Source organism: Haliotis cracherodii, unplaced genomic scaffold (assembly GCF_022045235.1).
Source record: "Haliotis cracherodii isolate W230 unplaced genomic scaffold, xgHalCrac1.p SCAF_13, whole genome shotgun sequence".
Lineage (NCBI taxonomy): Eukaryota > Metazoa > Mollusca > Gastropoda > Lepetellida > Haliotidae > Haliotis > Haliotis cracherodii.
In genome coordinates this window covers 40,735,229-40,751,992 of record NW_027266268.1, presented here as the reverse complement: position 1 = coordinate 40,751,992, position 16,764 = coordinate 40,735,229, and the positions used below count along the sequence as shown (strand labels likewise).

The following is a 16,764-nucleotide window of genomic DNA, read 5'->3' as shown; positions in this document are numbered from 1 at the left end:
CACGTGTGTGGGTCTGGTAATACATGACCTGGTCAGATGCCGTGCCTGTGTCGCACCTGCCAGGTCCACATAGATACAGGAATATAGGTTGGAATGCTTAACCCAGAAACTGAAAATCTTTCCGAACAAAAAATGGTCTTTTTCGTGGAAACCCTATATGCCCCATGCACTGTTGACAGCAACTATACAACTATCAAACATGCATATATTTCATAGATATAACATTTAGTAAGAGATATCGCATGATTTCATTGTAAACTGCACACGAACCGTACGAAAGAGGGCAAATTTGGATCAAAGCGTTTTTAGTTGTTATCAGAAATTAAGTAAATGATTTGGTGATGAGCAGGATTCAGGATTCAGACAAATTGTTTTGTGTTATATTTATGCCACGTGAACTTTCACTGCTAACATTATGACCCCGCACCCACAAACTCCATCCAGGTCCTCAATCATCAAACCAAAGTGACAGTGAAAGTGAAAGTGAAAGTGAAAGTGAAAGTCCTTCAAGCGTCTGTCCCCAAAGAAAGCACGGGCCTAAATGTTGTCCGCCCGTGCTGGCTGAGAAACGCATCCTGTTCATTACAACAACGGTTTGCTTCAGTCACAAGCTCTTCAAGCGGGACTTCAAAATTCTGATTCACACAGTCAAAGTCCCACCACTGTCAATACCGAAGGATAACTGCTTCAGGGATGTGTGCATGCTATTTTGATCACAGCACAATGAACACTCCATACACGTAAATTTGGGACGTTTGGGGTAACCTAGTGGTTATAACTTCCGGTCCTCATGCTGAAGGCCCGGTTTGATTCCCTTTTCTGGTGTCCGAGGCGTTGCTGGACTAGAATTGCGAAAGGTGGCGTAAAGCCCATCCACGTATTACAATAACCTTGAATCACGCCTATAATATCTGCTGTATTGTATTGTCGTGACTTGTGCTTGGGACTACGTAATAATGTTGCAGTTTGCTGGAGATGTATGTGAGATCTGAATGAGATTCTGCCCATCCTTGTAATGCCATAACACGAACGTATTGCAAAATAAAGGAACACAACTTACATGCAATCTGTCCTGTCTTTGTGAATGAATGCCTGGAGTACGTATTAAATCTAGGGAGCGAGACAGATAATTCGGCGTTCTCCAGAAGAACAATTTTGCAGTTTTTCCACTTGAATGTCAAGTGTGAGGAAGCCCGAAATAATGCAGGCGTTTGCCACTTGTGTCATTCTTAGAGCACGGATATGGTGCCTATTAATTAGCTCATATTCAGGGAGATTCGAACTCACGACCATATGATCCAGTCAGACATAAGAGTCGCAACCTGCACAGAGAACTTACCATTAAGTGTATGAGAACTAATAAAGGATCGAACCACAGTTAACACTTACTGTAAGTTCCAGAGTTAATCCTACATTGTGTGAATGTGACCCGAGTCCAATGCGTGGCTATAAGGTTCGCTCGTCATGGCGAAGACCCGGGTTTGATTCCCCACATGGGTACAATGTATGAAGCCCCTTTCTTGTGTCCCCTGCCGTGATGGAATATTGCCACCTGCGGCATATAACAATATTCGCCCCTACAACTGGCGGGTGAGTGAGTAAGGTTTATCACCACTTTAAAATGTATACCGGGGCTGGCTGGGGTAGCCTAGTGGTTAAAGCATTCGCTTGTCACTAACTCACTCAATATTAAACATAAAAACCATCAATGTTATTTCCGTGAGTGGATGAGTTTGGCTGTGCAGCTGTATATTTAAACACAATTACAAGTTGGTAATGTGTATGCCCGTTGTTCAGGCGCTAATCTATCTATGGACATACCGGTCCTACACACGTTATGTTAGCAGGCGACCACGGTCCCTGCTGTAAACACGTCGTCAACAGTTTTCCTGCCCAACATTGTAAAATCATGGGTACTGTTGGTCGAAGTAGAAAGTTTACAAGAAACTAGTTTGGGGTTATGTCCCTTTTCCGGAAGCCACCGACACGCATCAACACGTGCTTCACGGGATGTCACGTGCAAAGCAAGCTGTAGGACGTGAACAATGAGGGCAGCACAGTGGAGAGGGGCAGATCTGCAGCAGGTTTGTTCACAAGGAATAATAACATACATCTGGACCAACACTTTCATTAACCAGTCCAAGGGCGGATCCAGCATTTCTAAAAAGGAGGGGTCCAAAAAATCAAAATCCTCTCTCGGATACTTTTACTGCTTTTCAAAAGGGGGAGGGGTCCGGACCCTTGGACATCCTCTATGCTGTTTCCTGAGCAGCAATACAGGTTATGTGATGTCATTTATATTTCACGGGGGCTTCACTCACTTGCATTCCGTCTAACATGAACAGCAGACAAAGTGTAGGGCGCTGTCTCTAATGACAATATATTTTATCTGATGAACATAACCTTTCTTCCATCTGAGATTAAGGCAGATCGTGCAGAGTTCTTTCCCCTTTGCCATGTTGAAAAGGTGTATCGTGCTATATATCACTGGAAGGCAGCGCAAACGCAAACAAAATGTATATACACCAAGCCTTTGTGATGTGCATACATTAGCATCAATCCAAAGGGGGCATTAGTCCTTGAGAGTTATGCCCCTTTTCCGGAAGTGTTTGTGGTTGCAAGGTGGCCTCAGACCACAATAACTTTCCTTCTTTGCTATGTACAGTGACAGGACAGGCCACCATAATATGTATCGGTCGTAGGCCGTTCTCCTGTTGCATGCTGACCAACCCGCCACTTTGTCACTTATTACGCAAAGTTTTGGCCTGCATTGACCAGCTCCCTTTCTAAGTAACCACTGTCAACAGTGCTCACCGGAAGTTTCGAGCCGAAACACACAGAGCGGCCTTCAACTTCGGGGTCAAGTCAATACCTTCATAGGTTGTTGCTAACAAAAACATTTCAACATACTACAATGTCTACTCTTTCATTTAAGCTATCACAAGTCACTCCAAAGACATTAGCACAGGCTGAACAGCCCATTTGAACAGGGCACTATATTCTCCTACTTTCCTTCCAGTTCATGGTGGTGGCACGGGTGGCCCAGTCGTCTAAGGCGCCGCGATTCGCTGTGCAGAGTTGCGTCCCTTGGGCACGCCAGAAACCTATGATTGTGGGTTCGAATCCCGGTTCGCCCCGATTATGTTTCTAGGTTTGTCAGCACCATACCCGTGGTCGTGGGTTGTAAACGTCTGAGACCTGCATCACTTCGGGCTTTCCTCCCACATTAAGCTGACACGCCGTGATATAACTGGAATACTGGTAAAAGCGGCGTTTAACCAAACTCACTCACTCACTCCAGTTCATGGTAAATCTTAGGGGGGTTAACTGTGGTTTGAGGCCAGGTCATAATGTGAACAGGGCTTGACGACGAAAGCAAGCTGCAGAACGGGAGTCTTTATATATTCACCAAGATGGGAGTGTTAGGAAGACACGTGGATGAACGGATGGACTGATTGATAAGTGAGGTTGAAATGCCGCATAACTGGTTAATAGATCGTGTAGATTATTAAACCGAAGTCCTAGAACATTACAGAGCAAAGGATGAGGACTTGAACGCTTTGAAGATACGCATGCGACTTATGTCAGATGAAGTTTAATGTCAAGAGAAGAGAAAGGCTTTACCTTGTTGTATTGCATGGAATAACTCTGTACCTCAATGGCATCCGCATGTTTTATCCTTTCTTGTAGGCAGAAGGAACATGACAGCACAAGACCTCCTTGTGTACATCTCTCAACCATGATACTCAGTCGTGGCGGAATAATTGAAATCCAAATTACCACAAATGAGAATATTTTTAACCACTATGTTATTTTGTCCCGTACACTTCACCGTACACTTTGTTATCTATTTGTTTTCCACGATCACCTGCAAACGAAATATGACGCTCTGGTGATTGAAAAACCTTTGTTCCAATATTGTGTATAACGAGTGAGTGAGTAACTTTTGCTTGACGCCGCATCAGCAATCTTGCAGCTATTCGCGTCGATGTGGTGTTTAACATACTTTTGCCATCGTACTGATCAGTGTGCAATAAGAATAACACAACATCAGATAATGAGTATGTTCTGAGCATGTCCTTCAAAATTAAATTGTATATTTATTTTCAGTGTAATGAGTTCCAATAACATCTGATTGTACAGTCTAGGATAACGGATAAGCGAAAGCTTCGTAGTCATTATGGGATGATGTGTCGAGATTAGATAATTGTTTTCAAATGATTTCGGAATCCCCCCCTTCCTTCCCTCAACCACCCCTGAACATACCAACTATCAAATGGTCGGTCCTCCATGTGACAAAGTTAAAACAAATACTGTAAATGTGTTTATTCAGGGAATCACATCACTGAGGGATGACAGTACCAGTGAGATGACGAGCAGGACACCTGTGCAGGTGTTTACCCAATTATCACCTGGGACACCTGGGGACTTGTTCCTGAAATATACACAAGATTGAGTCCTCGTTAAATGCTTCTTAAAACAGAAAGCAACAATAAGAAATGTTACTAAGAAACGTTACTGTTATGAAGTTCTTATTTATCAAATTGCTGTGTTTGAAAAGCGCAAACACAAATCGATGACTATAGAGAGTGACGAGATAACTCACCTGATCCGCTGAGAGACACCGTCAGATCCACACCCGCCTGCCCCAGGGTGAAGTCCTCCTCGCGGATAACCTTCCCATGATGCTTCACCCTCAGCTTGTACTCTCCCTTGAAGGCCCGCACGTGCAAATCACGGTCATGTGATATCGGGAGTGTCTGATTGGTCCTCCAGTCTCCCCATACGAGCTGGCGAACTATCCTGCCTGCAGCGTTCGCCTGTGAACGTGAAAAGTTACAATCTACGAATATGAAGATGAACTACGAAACAATCTTTATTTATTTGTTATTTATTTGTTTTCGAGGTGTTTAACGGAACTGATATCCCTTGTTTTCACTTATTTGCATAGGGCCTTTATTTATAGTCACGAAGTAAATAAATTAATTCAGTTACTGACGGATGTTCATTCTGTTATCAGAGATAATAATTTTGTGTTATTCAATTATGTCAGCACATTTTTTTCTCCAGTAGGTCAGGTCACAGTTGACCTTACTCTTCCAGTCCACCCAATGTGAGGTGAGGTGAAATGGGGTTTAACGTCGCGTCCAAGATTATTGCACTTATATAGCGACGTGCATGCACGTGTGTGTGTGGCGGAGGCTGCTTGTACTAGTCCGGGCTGATGCAAATGTATAGTGCTAGCCCACTGAAAGCATGCTGCAGTTTAACATGAACGCCCCACTCAGACACAGTATGCATAGAGATAAGGCGACTCATTCTGCCAACAATTTCATCTCCAAACCAAGTCGACCTACACTGCCAAGTGACCATCTAACGTTTCACGCCATCACAGACCCGGACCTACACTTAGGGCTGACCTACAATGCTTTGACTTTGACCTACAGTGATATTTGGTCCCTCCGCCAGCACTGCCTCAGGCTTCCAAGTCCTCCCACTCCAGAAGTGCCACTGAACGACTCCCTCGACGGCGGGATGACTGTAGGAGAGCATTACATACTGGACTTACAGTTTACAATATACAGTCTGGGTCTGGGTTCTGCATCAGAGTGCGTTAGCGATTCCACAGACGTGTTTCAGAGATCTGCAGCAATGACAGTGACGTGTCGGACTGGACTGCTCGGAGACTATGTGCAGGTACTGTGGTTTCATATCGAAACTCGCAAATTCAAATAAAAGCCTTAAGTTTTAAACTTATAAGACTGTATTACGGATCAAACAAGCTGGTAAAGTGAGACCTACGTATTGGTAACCTTCATGGGAAGGTCGGACATGTCAGGTTCAACGTCCCCACCTGTAGTAGAGGCGGTAGAGTCCCTACATGGGAAGGTTGGACATGTCCCCACCTGTAGTAGAAGTCCTACATGGGAAGGGCAGACATGTCAGGTCAAACGTCCCCACCTGTAGTAGAAGTCCTACATGGGAAGGGCAGACATGTCAGGTCAAACGTCCCCACCTGTAGTAGAAGTCCTACATGGGAAGGGCAGACATGTCAGGTTGAACGTCCCCACCTGTAGTACGGGCGGTAGAGGTCCTACATAGGAGGTCTGACATGTCAGTTTGTACGTCCCCACCTGTAGTAGAGGCGGTAGAGGTCCTCGTAGATACGAGCCTTCTCCTGCTCGTCTGCTGTGTCCACATCCAGCTCTGTGATCACGATGGGAAGACCTGCCTTGGCCACCTGGTCCAGACGGAACTGTAGACACAGAGACATGGATACATACAGAGATATATACACAGACACAGACATAGGTACTCATCTGTTGTTATAATATCTGTAATTTCCCATACCCCATCGCTAGTAATGATACAGGTTAAAAAGCTTGTCAGCGGTCAAGAACTTCACCACCTAGTACAATTTCTCGTGCCTATTTTGGGTGTCCCCAACCACAATTCTGTTGTAATAATACTGTTTAGTCACACGTCAAATCCCAAACTCGATTAGTACTGAAGGATTTTATTAGTACCTATACGCGGACATGTCAGATGATGATTAGATTAAGCAGCATCTACCAAACTGACTGACCTTGACAGCAGCAATGTCAACTGGTGGCGTCATATGACTCTGTATTCCAATACCACCAACAGGAACTCCAGACTTCTTGAAAGTCGTTGCTTGGTCCAGGAACGCCTACAAAATATGGATGGTGTGACTTTGAGTATACTCTACATGTAAATCACCCAAAATATCTTTTGGGGGAAATTTCTATTTTCCAGGTACGCCTAAAAACGCAGATTAGTAATGAATATACAAAGCATCTACATTGACAAGTCTAATATATAAATTGTCAATGAAATAGAATAATCAGCCAAGATTTTCTACTTGGCGTAAAGGGCAAACAGCTGTGGGAATTATATGAATGGACCACTGAACAACGAGTGAGTGAGTGAGTATGGTTTTACGCCGCTTTTAGCAATATTTCAGCGATATCACAGCGGGGTACACCAGAAATTGGTTTCACACATTATACCAATGTCGGGAATCGACCCCGGGTCTTCGGCGCGACGAGCGAACGCTTTAACATCTAAGCAAAGCATGCTACTATATAGTTAGTCTCTCACTCTCCAAACAGAATCGCATGTTAGACATTGTTTTAGGTTTAGAACAGATGTGAAGCTGTGGCTTGTCTCAAATATAGATGCTCTCCACATCAGTCATTTGGTGGCTTGTCTCAAATATAGATGCTCTCCACATCAGTCATTTGTCATTTCCTATACATCAGATTGTAACAGAATAGTATTGTGTCTCTATTCTTTTGTTTAAGTGTTTACGTGTCTCCTGTATCAAACAGGGAAACAAGCCAAACTCTGCCTTTAATCAATACATACGAATGTGTCGTAATGGCTGTTGACGATGTTGTAGTCGTTGAGGAAGAGTTTGGCCGCTGGATCAGCTTTGTGTGTCTCTCTGAACATCCACATGGTGATGTTGGGATCTTTGAGTTTCTGCTCGTAGAAGTCCCCGTGTAGGTTCTCGTTGTTGACGTCCCAGTGTTGGAGCCTGGGGACACAGACAGTCACGTGTACACTTATATAAGATAACTACAGATAGCTGTACGGGATAAACCCAAAGACCAATGAAGAACGAAGTGTGTGTTTTTTTCTAAATAAAACATTGTTCTATCATGACGGCATTTCTGGAGATTCGAATATGCGATCGCAACTTGATAAATCATCAATTGGACGACGTTATTTTTGGGAGAGAAGTGTCTAGTAAATTGTTCCCATATACGTAGCGGGTCTACGCAGAAAATGCAGTGGCCGAACGATCGCATCCAAAAGTGGGAGAGATGGCAATAGGTATTTGGAGAAAGGGTACAGATAATCGATGTGAGGATTGTGAGAATATGCCAAAACCAAAATACCAAACGTAATTCATTAGTCCGTAAAAGGGACTTGTCCGACATTTCCGAGGTCGGATTCTATTCAGGAAGTCATCATTATTAAAATTTGGGTAAATATTTTAAAAGCTTGTAATTTGATCAACATCCTTAAAGAGGCTGTACGTCATGTACACTGCTTCGACCATCATGGTTTATTCTTCTTGCAGCATTTTATTGTAACATAAACAACTCCCACTCGTCGTTTATTTCCTAAAATAAGAGGTGGGTGTAAAATAATGTACGTGTGTGCGTGTGCGTGCTAGTACGTGTTTTTACCGGTGTTGATGCTAACAGACAGATACCACGTCGCCGTTAAACATGGATACTCCACTCAGACACAGTGTACTGACTCAGACTCATTGGTCATCCCTTTAATGCCGAACGCCAGGCAGGGTAAGATCAAGTACCATCTTGTGACGTCTTGTGATATGACCTTCCTCTCTCCGGACAAAAGCTGTATCCAGAGGCGGGCGAAAATGCAAACCACAGACAGTCAGACAGTTGAGCCAGAAGTATAAGTGGTTGTAATGGGAGGACAGGGTATGGAGTAAGAGAGAGGTGTCACACACAGAGAACAGGTCAATAACACAGATATAGGACAGGGTATGGAGTACAAGAGAGGTGTCACACACAGAGAACAGATTAGTAACACAGACATAGGACAGGGTATGGAGTAAGAGAGAGGTGTCACACACAGAGAACAGGCCAATAACACAGATATAGGACAGGGTATGGAGTACAAGAGAGGTGTCACACACAGAGAACAGATTAGTAACACAGACATAGGACAGGGTATGGAGTAAGAGAGAGGTGTCACACACAGAGAACAGGTCAATAACACAGATATAGGACAGGGTATGGAGTACAAGAGAGGTGTCACACACAGAGAACAGATTAGTAACACAGACATAGGACAGGGTATGGAGTAAGAGAGAGGTGTCACACACCGAGAACAGGTCAATAACACAGATATAGGACAGGGTATGGAGTACAAGAGAGGTGTCACACACAGAGAACAGATTAGTAACACAGACATAGGACAGGGTATGGAGTAAGAGAGAGGTGTCACACACAGAGAACAGGTCAATAACACAGACATAGGACGGGGTATGGAGTACAAGAGAGAGGTGTCACACACAGAGAACAGGTTAGTAACACAGACATAGGACAGGGTATGGAGTAAGAGAGAGGTGTCACACACAGAGAACAGGTCAATAACACAGATATAGGACAGGGTATGGAGTACAAGAGAGAGGTGTCACACACAGAGAACAGGTTAGTAACACAGACATAGGAAGGGGTATGGAGTACAAGAGAGAGGTGTCACACACAGAGAACAGGTCAATAACACAGATATAGGACAGGGTATGGAGTACAAGAGAGGTGTCACACACAGAGAACAGATTAGTAACACAGACATAGGACAGGGTATGGAGTACAAGAGAGAGGTGTCACACACAGAGAACAGGTTAGTAACACAGACATAGGACGGGGTATGGAGTACAAGAGAGAGGTGTCACACACAGAGAACAGGTTAGTAACACAGACATAGGACGGGGTATGGAGTACAAGAGAGAGGTGTTACACACAGAGAACAGATTAGTAACACAGACATAGGACAGGGTATGGAGTACAAGAGAGAGGTGTCACACACAGAGAACAGGTTAGTAACACAGACATAGGACAGGGTATGGAGTAAGAGAGAGGTGTCACACACAGAGAACAGGTTAGTAACACAGACATAGGACAGGGTATTGAGTAAGAGAGAGGTGTCACACGCAGAGAACAGGTTAGTGTCACAGACATAGGACGGGGTATGGAGTAAGAGAGAGGTGTCACACACAGAGAACAGGTTAGTGACACAGATATAGGACAGGGTATGGAGTAAGAGAGAGGTGTCACACACCGAGAACAGGTTAGTAACACAGACATAGGACAGGGTATGGAGTAAGAGAGAGGTGTCACACACAGAGAACAGGCTAGTAACACAGGCACAGGAAATGCAGAAAGTCAGCCACAATGGCACCAGTGAACACCCAAGAGGAACAGAATGGGATACAGCCTCACAACTTACTTCCCCTTCAGGCCCCCTACAACCTCCTGGATTCGTTTCGCCATCAGAGACTTCAGGTCAGTCGCAGACTTGTTGTACTGCCATGTAGGAACGAACTTCTTTACATCCCAAAATATGTTATGACCTTTCACCTTCTTTCTGGAACACAATCCTGACATGCATAGAACCAACGTTTATCGGAAATGATTTGGCGAATTGCCTTAATGTTTTCGTATAACGACGCACTTTCAAAGTGAGCGAAATAAATTCCTTCAAAACATCCCCTCCTTACCCATCTGTAACCATACGCAAAGGTCCACACATAATCAAGGTCAGACGTGACGTACTCATGCACGTATGAAACAAGAATAAATAAAATTTAAATCATTGGAGAGATGATATTGACAACAGGTGTTTTACAGATAAGTGCACATGCCATAACAATAATTGCTGCTTCTTTCAAAGATATAAAATGGACAAAACCTTTATCATAATGATAAGAAATCTTTGCTAAAAGCAGAGTCTATTTACGAATCCGACTATATCATGAGCATGTGTTTATGAACCTCTATCACAGCCATCATAACAGCTAACAGACCATAAAGATCGTTATACCGAACCCATAGTGCCCTGCAACTACTGCAGCAGCCAGGACGTACCCATGCTTGAGAAGGGCGTCCACGGCAGCGAAGGGGACGGAGTAGTGAGGATGTCCCTGTGAAAAGAAATATTTCCCTGACATGTGTCAACTACATCAGTCATACCACCACCATCGGACCTTCATTGTGGAAGCGCAAACCGTAAACAGGATGACATATGTCTGTATGACAACGACATCTGCCTTGTCACCACCATCGGACCTTCAATGTGGTAGCACAAACCGTAAACAGGATGACATATGTCTGTATGACAACATCAGTCATACCACCACCATTGGATCTTCGGAATGGTAGCGCAAACCGTGAACAGCATGACATTTGATCAGAAAAAGCCACATCTACAGACAATTTCGTCAGCCATTTTGTATGGGCTTTTACAACTGACCAATCATATAGCAAGATTCTTTCATGGGTACGATAAACAAGATAGACACAATTTTTTATGGATAACAACTTCTTTAATACTGTAAAAAGCGACGTTTCGGTATAGATCCTTATACCGTTGTCAAGCTATACCGATCTATACCGAAACGTCGCTTTTTATTAAAGAAGTTGTTATCCATAAAAAAATGTGTCTATCTTGTCATCCGCCAACTTCTAAGTAATGCCTATCAAATAAGGGTACGATAAAAGTGAATACAACATTAACATGTGAAAAACATTTATGGTTTTTTTCTCAAATATAATTATGAAACAATGCCACATGACACAAACGATTGGAACAGAAATATGATTTTCATAATCTGATAACCTCAAGTTCATTCAACAGGAAGTTGAATGCAGTGGTTTCCAGATTTCTGGGTGTTATCTAGGAAGGCTTCTGTATTGGGGCTCTACCTCAACGTGTTCAGTGCCTATCCACTTGAGAGCATTAGAAGGCAGCCCCCACTCAAAGTTCTGGTAGAAGAAGTCCTGGTACTTCTTGTAACTGGGGTCCACTATCATCTTGGCATCTATAGCTGAGGCGATGATGAACTCGCTGTATGTCTGCTCCAGCTGAGTATCAAACATAACTTCAGTGTAATCTGTTTTAATACTCCGGTATTGACAGTCTTATATGAATTCTGTTATGTTGTCAACTGTATTGTCTAGCCAACGAGATAGGGTCATTATGAATTGTCTGTCCTGAGTGAATTATTTTTAAGCTTCATTTCGAGATGTGTTTATATTATTCGTTAAATTATGTCTTTGTGTAAGGCAATGGTTAATCAAGCCGACCGCACTTGCTATAGATTGTGACGCAGGACTCCAGACATCTGACCGACGGGACTGTCGTGATTACATTTCAAGTCTCCTCAATCGCACCATTTACAATCTGGCAATCTGGAGTCCGAGTAGTGGGAAGGTCACTTTTTGATCCACGAGAACAGCAACATTTATCATATAGAAATATGGCAAGGAACCAGAACTAGAGCTTTCTTTCTTTTCAATTTTCTTGCATTCTTTAAGCATCAAAATGTGCAATGGTATGAAGAAAATATGTCCTCAATAAAGATGATGTATATAATGTATACAAACGTATATATTCAAAATAACATCTTGGTTCACAGACTTTCTCATAGTGTGTTTCTCTTCTGTGTCGTCAGTTCTCAGTGAGCCATCGTTCATATCAATGTTTTGAATAAACAATGAATTTAAAAACTGACATTTTCAAGCTGCAAACATGTCCCCTTACTTTTCATACTTTACTTAACTTACATCAACAGTCAATCCAGTTGGGTCGATGTGTGCTCCAGCTAATCTGTAACAGGTGTATTGAAGTAGTGAAGCATTCGAGTGTGGTCGGAATTATGGTAGGTTCTAACATGAATAGTCATCGTTTTTTTAGAAATACTTGAAACTTAATATTCAATAAATATTTTCATACTGAACATGTATCCAGTTCTAAATGTACAAAAACTTGCTCCATGGGCAATGCACACCTTGTCACTGATCTTTGTAAATGGCAATCGACCCATATCAGTGTTTACCAAACATGCAGACATCTGTCACAACAGTCACCATGGAAACCTACTTGATTGTGACGTTTGCTTTCCTCAGCTTCTCTATCCTGTCGTCTGCTGCAGACCGGAAGTTGTGTAGAGGAAGTACTTCCTCAAATGTGGCAGAGTCAAGTAGGTAGTTGACTTGTGGTTGATCGATTTCAATATACACCTTAAAGGTTTTGGTGTCTGAAATTGATGTAAATCTTTACTTCATTTTTAAGGATATCTTCTGTCAATGTTACAATAAATAACCATCATATATGACAAGTCTTGCAGTTTACTGTGCCTATGAGTGCCTGTTCTGCCAGTGATGAGTCACCGGCTGTCGTTCATATATGGGATATTCTTCCTCCTCCAGAGTTTCATGCTAACCATTGTTGTTTACCCTTTCACACCTGGTGTCATCAATGAGGTTCCGTGATCCATTCATATAATTTCCATCACTATTTGGCCTGTTTCGGTTTTTTTGTGGCGTTGACGTTATATATTGTATATTTATTTTTATTATCTCTAGATTTACAGCTCCACAGAACTATCAGCAATAGAAAGTAAGCAAGAGATTAGACTCTGCGGATGTACAGGATCAGCCTGACAAGAGTTTTCCAAAATGTTCGATGCATCTAAAGTGTCCCTCTCATACAGTGTGAAAGGTTCACTAAAGGTTCTGGCTGTTCAAAAAGGGTTTTTAAGCTATCTTTGCATATGTTTTACCATAATGTGCGCCATACCTCGAGCTTGTGGCATACCATACGGCGGGATTAGTCGAATAGTACAGTACAAGTGTGTTTCGGTATCCTGTAACACATTTGTTATAATATATTTATGGCATATCATTAAACCAAGTCTATCGAATCATAAAAATACGTTTATCCAAACATGAACAAAACAAACTTAAGACTTGTTACAACACTTACAATGAGGTATGAGATAGTCCCCTCCTATGAGGTGCCACCCTGTGCAAAGCTGTGTGTGGGGAGACTTGTTACAACACTTACCATTAGGTATGAGATAGTCCCCTCCTATGAGGTGCCACCCTGTATGTGGGGAGACTTGTTACCACACTTACCATTAGGTATGAGATAGTCCCCTCCTATGAGGTGCCACCCTGTATGTAGGGAGACTTGTTACCACACTTACCATGAGGTATGAGATAGTCTCCTCCTATGAGGTGCCACCCTGTATGTGGGGAGACTTGTTACCACACTTACCATTAGGTATGAGATAGTCCCCTCCTATGAGGTGCCACCCTGTATGTGGGGAGACTTGTTACCACACTTACCATTAGGTATGAGATAGTCCCCTCCTATGAGGTGCCACCCTGTATGTGGGGAGACTTGTTACCACACTTACCATTAGGTATGAGATAGTCCCCTCCTATGAGGTGCCACCCTGTATGTGGGGAGACTTGTTACCACACTTACCATTAGGTATGAGATAGTCCCCACCTATGAGTTGCCACCCTGTGCAAAGCTGTGTGTGGGGAGACTTGTTACCACACTTACCATTAGGTATGAGATAGTCCCCTCCTATGAGGTGCCACCCTGTATGTGGGGAGACTTGTTAGCACACTTACCATTAGGTATGAGATAGTCCCCTCCTATGAGGTGCCACCCTGTATGTGGGGAGACTTGTTACCACACTTACCATTAGGTATGAGATAGTCTCCTCCTATGAGGTGCCACCCTGTGTGTGGGGAGACTTGTTACCACACTTACCATTAGGTATGAGATAGTCCCCACCTATGAGGTGCCACCCTGTGTGTGGGGAGACTTGTTGCCACACTTACCATTAGGTATGAGATAGTCCCCACCTATGAGTTGCCACCCTGTGCCAAGCTGTGTGTGGGGAGACTTGTTACCACACTTACCATTAGGTATGAGATAGTCCCCACCTATGAGGTGCCACCCCGTGCCAAGCTGTATGTGGGGAGACTTGCCCATGTTGTCGTAATGATGTTTGCCTGAACATAGAAGTTATATTTATAAGTCACACTGCATCTATTGTATGGTTTTAAAATACATTGGAGACGTCAAGGTTTTTCACTGGGAGTCAAGGGATCTCTCCTTCGTACCCGAGCATCTCTATATTCAAAATCGGCAACAGAATCGTGCAATATAAAAACAACAAGTGACTTTTGAAGGGGTAATAATTGCCCTTTTTTATTTCAAAACTTTTGCCATTACCGGCATAATGAACGACTGGGTTATTTAATGAAACAAATACCGTTTGTGTGGACAATGTCGATCATGATGTTGACGCCATGGTAGAGGTGGCCAGGAAGCTGGTTCAGCAGCTTGATGTAGGCAGTGAAGGAGTACCTGTGTCCGGGCTGCACGGGGACCACCTGGGCGGGACCAGAGTACTTGAACTTCCTGGAGAAGGAGGGCAACATACGTGAGTGAGTGAGTGAGTGAGTGAGTGAGTGAGTGAGTGAGTGAGTGAGTGCGTGAATGAGTGAGTGAGTCAGTCAGTCAGTCAGTCAGTCAGTCAGTCAGTCAGTCAGTTAGTGAGTGAGTGAGTGTGTCAGTCAGTCAATCAGTGAGTGAGTGAGTGAGTGAGTTGGGTTTAACGCTTTGGACAGTATCCCAGTTAGTTATATCACACAGCATGTCAGCTTAATGTTGGAGTAAAGCCCGACGTGATGCAGGTGTCAGACTTTTAGCAGTCCGGGCGAACCTCGATTCGAACCCACAATCAAAGGGACGCAACTCTACACAGCGAATTACCATGCCTCACTGGACTGGGCCACGTGAACCCAGGGCGGAAGGGGTCACTTGTTACATAAAATAGGCAGTATCTGATGTTCATGGAATTTATTTATATTTGGAAAATATGTTTCATCCTTATTATAATGTTCATTGATAACTAGTTGTTTTACATCCTTTCTTCGTAACCGTATCATCCCAGCTGGGGATAAACAAGACTACAGGTGTAGTGAGGTGTCCGATGTGAACATAGTTTTAGACATATCTGCTGATCAACATGTTACTGGAGTAACGGTGTCACGTGATTATATTCCTTGACATCCCGCGTCCATTATCACGTGACTCTGTATAACAACATGGCGCGGAGTAGGATGTGTGTGGGCCATGTGTAAATCATTCAGGGACATTTGCACCAACCGCAGCCTTTCCTCAGTTCAATCATTACGTCATTGAGGAATCTGATTGATCGGCATGACTGTACGCTGTTTGCATGACGTTTGATGTGACATCACTTGCTTGCTCTTTATTGAGAGTGTTTAGTGACGGATGCAAATGTATTTGTTTATATATCACAAGCGCACAGGAAATACAAATGTGTGAACTTGTCAGCTCTCATATATTTGTCTGTTAATGTGTCAATAGCTGAACATTCGTTTGCTTCAATACATACAATTTGACCTTGAATCTCAGCAGCTGCTGAACACAGTGTCGAGTAGGTGATTCCGTCTTCATCCTAAGTATGCATTTATGAATCACTATTTAAATAATGAGTGGTAATATCAGGTGTTCGTGAAAAGGTGCATGTGTCCTACCCCTTCGGTGTCACAAACACATGCAAGGGCAAGTCAATTGTTCACCTAAACTCAGTAACATTGGTACAGGTACACTGACTTGATCAGGATCGCTCCAGAGTGGAGCAAGTACGTCTAGCCCGGGGGACTACCTGTTGAGAACCTTGACACTTTGACCTCCGGTGTGGCTGTCTGGTGTCAAGGTCATGTCGCACGACGAACACGACCACGCCCTGGTGAGATTCCCAGCCTCGAAATCGCCATCTTGCAATAAATTCAGAGCACACCAAGCCCCAGTGATGCTTAGGATAAACACAAGCACAGACAACATGTCTGTCAGGCCTAATCCCAGCACCCGTGTTGCATGATAGGCACACCGATCCTTATCGCGGTATAAAAATAAATATACTTCTAGTTGACCTGAGATAAGCTGTTATCCAGTTGTGATTTCGAGATACACTGATATATCGGTGAAGATATGTGTACCTTTACCTTCTGGGTGTGAACTTTAACAGCATTGAAGACAGCCATGTTTTTTAACGTTTTGTAACTGTTAAACCCACATTGCGCCTGTACATGTAGCAGGGCGTGGAGTCGTCCCACAGATGACATCCTTACCTCGTCAGCT

The 16,764-nt window shown here is 43.4% G+C and overlaps 1 protein-coding gene across 1 annotated transcript; it reads right to left on the bottom strand.

Annotated features, from left to right (window-relative positions):
- Nucleotides 1-4,319: 4,319 nt before the first annotated feature.
- Nucleotides 4,320-16,468, bottom strand: LOC139459937 (uncharacterized). Its single transcript, XM_071241672.1, has 14 exons — nucleotides 16,289-16,468; nucleotides 14,864-15,012; nucleotides 14,508-14,600; nucleotides 12,670-12,826; nucleotides 12,354-12,396; nucleotides 11,493-11,651; nucleotides 10,656-10,711; nucleotides 10,018-10,155; nucleotides 7,390-7,561; nucleotides 6,587-6,691; nucleotides 6,135-6,256; nucleotides 5,446-5,539; nucleotides 4,607-4,820; nucleotides 4,320-4,435 (listed from the first exon to the last, which is right to left on the bottom strand). Exons 1-14 carry the CDS (start codon nucleotides 16,465-16,467, stop codon nucleotides 4,398-4,400), a joined length of 1,719 nt encoding a protein of 572 aa, XP_071097773.1. The 5' UTR covers nucleotide 16,468; the 3' UTR covers nucleotides 4,320-4,397.
- Nucleotides 16,469-16,764: the final 296 nt, after the last annotated feature.

Coding starts and splice junctions, on each gene's coding strand:
- LOC139459937 (XM_071241672.1), bottom strand. CDS start 16,467: ATGTTGTCTGTGCTTGTGTTTATCCTAAGCATCACTGGGGCTTGGTGT. Junction 12,397..12,669: donor AAAGCAAACGTCACAATCAA/GTAGGTTTCCAT, acceptor CACCTGTTACAG/ATTAGCTGGAGCACACATCG. Junction 5,540..6,134: donor CTCTACCGCCTCTACTACAG/GTGGGGACGTAC, acceptor GCTCTCCTACAG/TCATCCCGCCGTCGAGGGAG.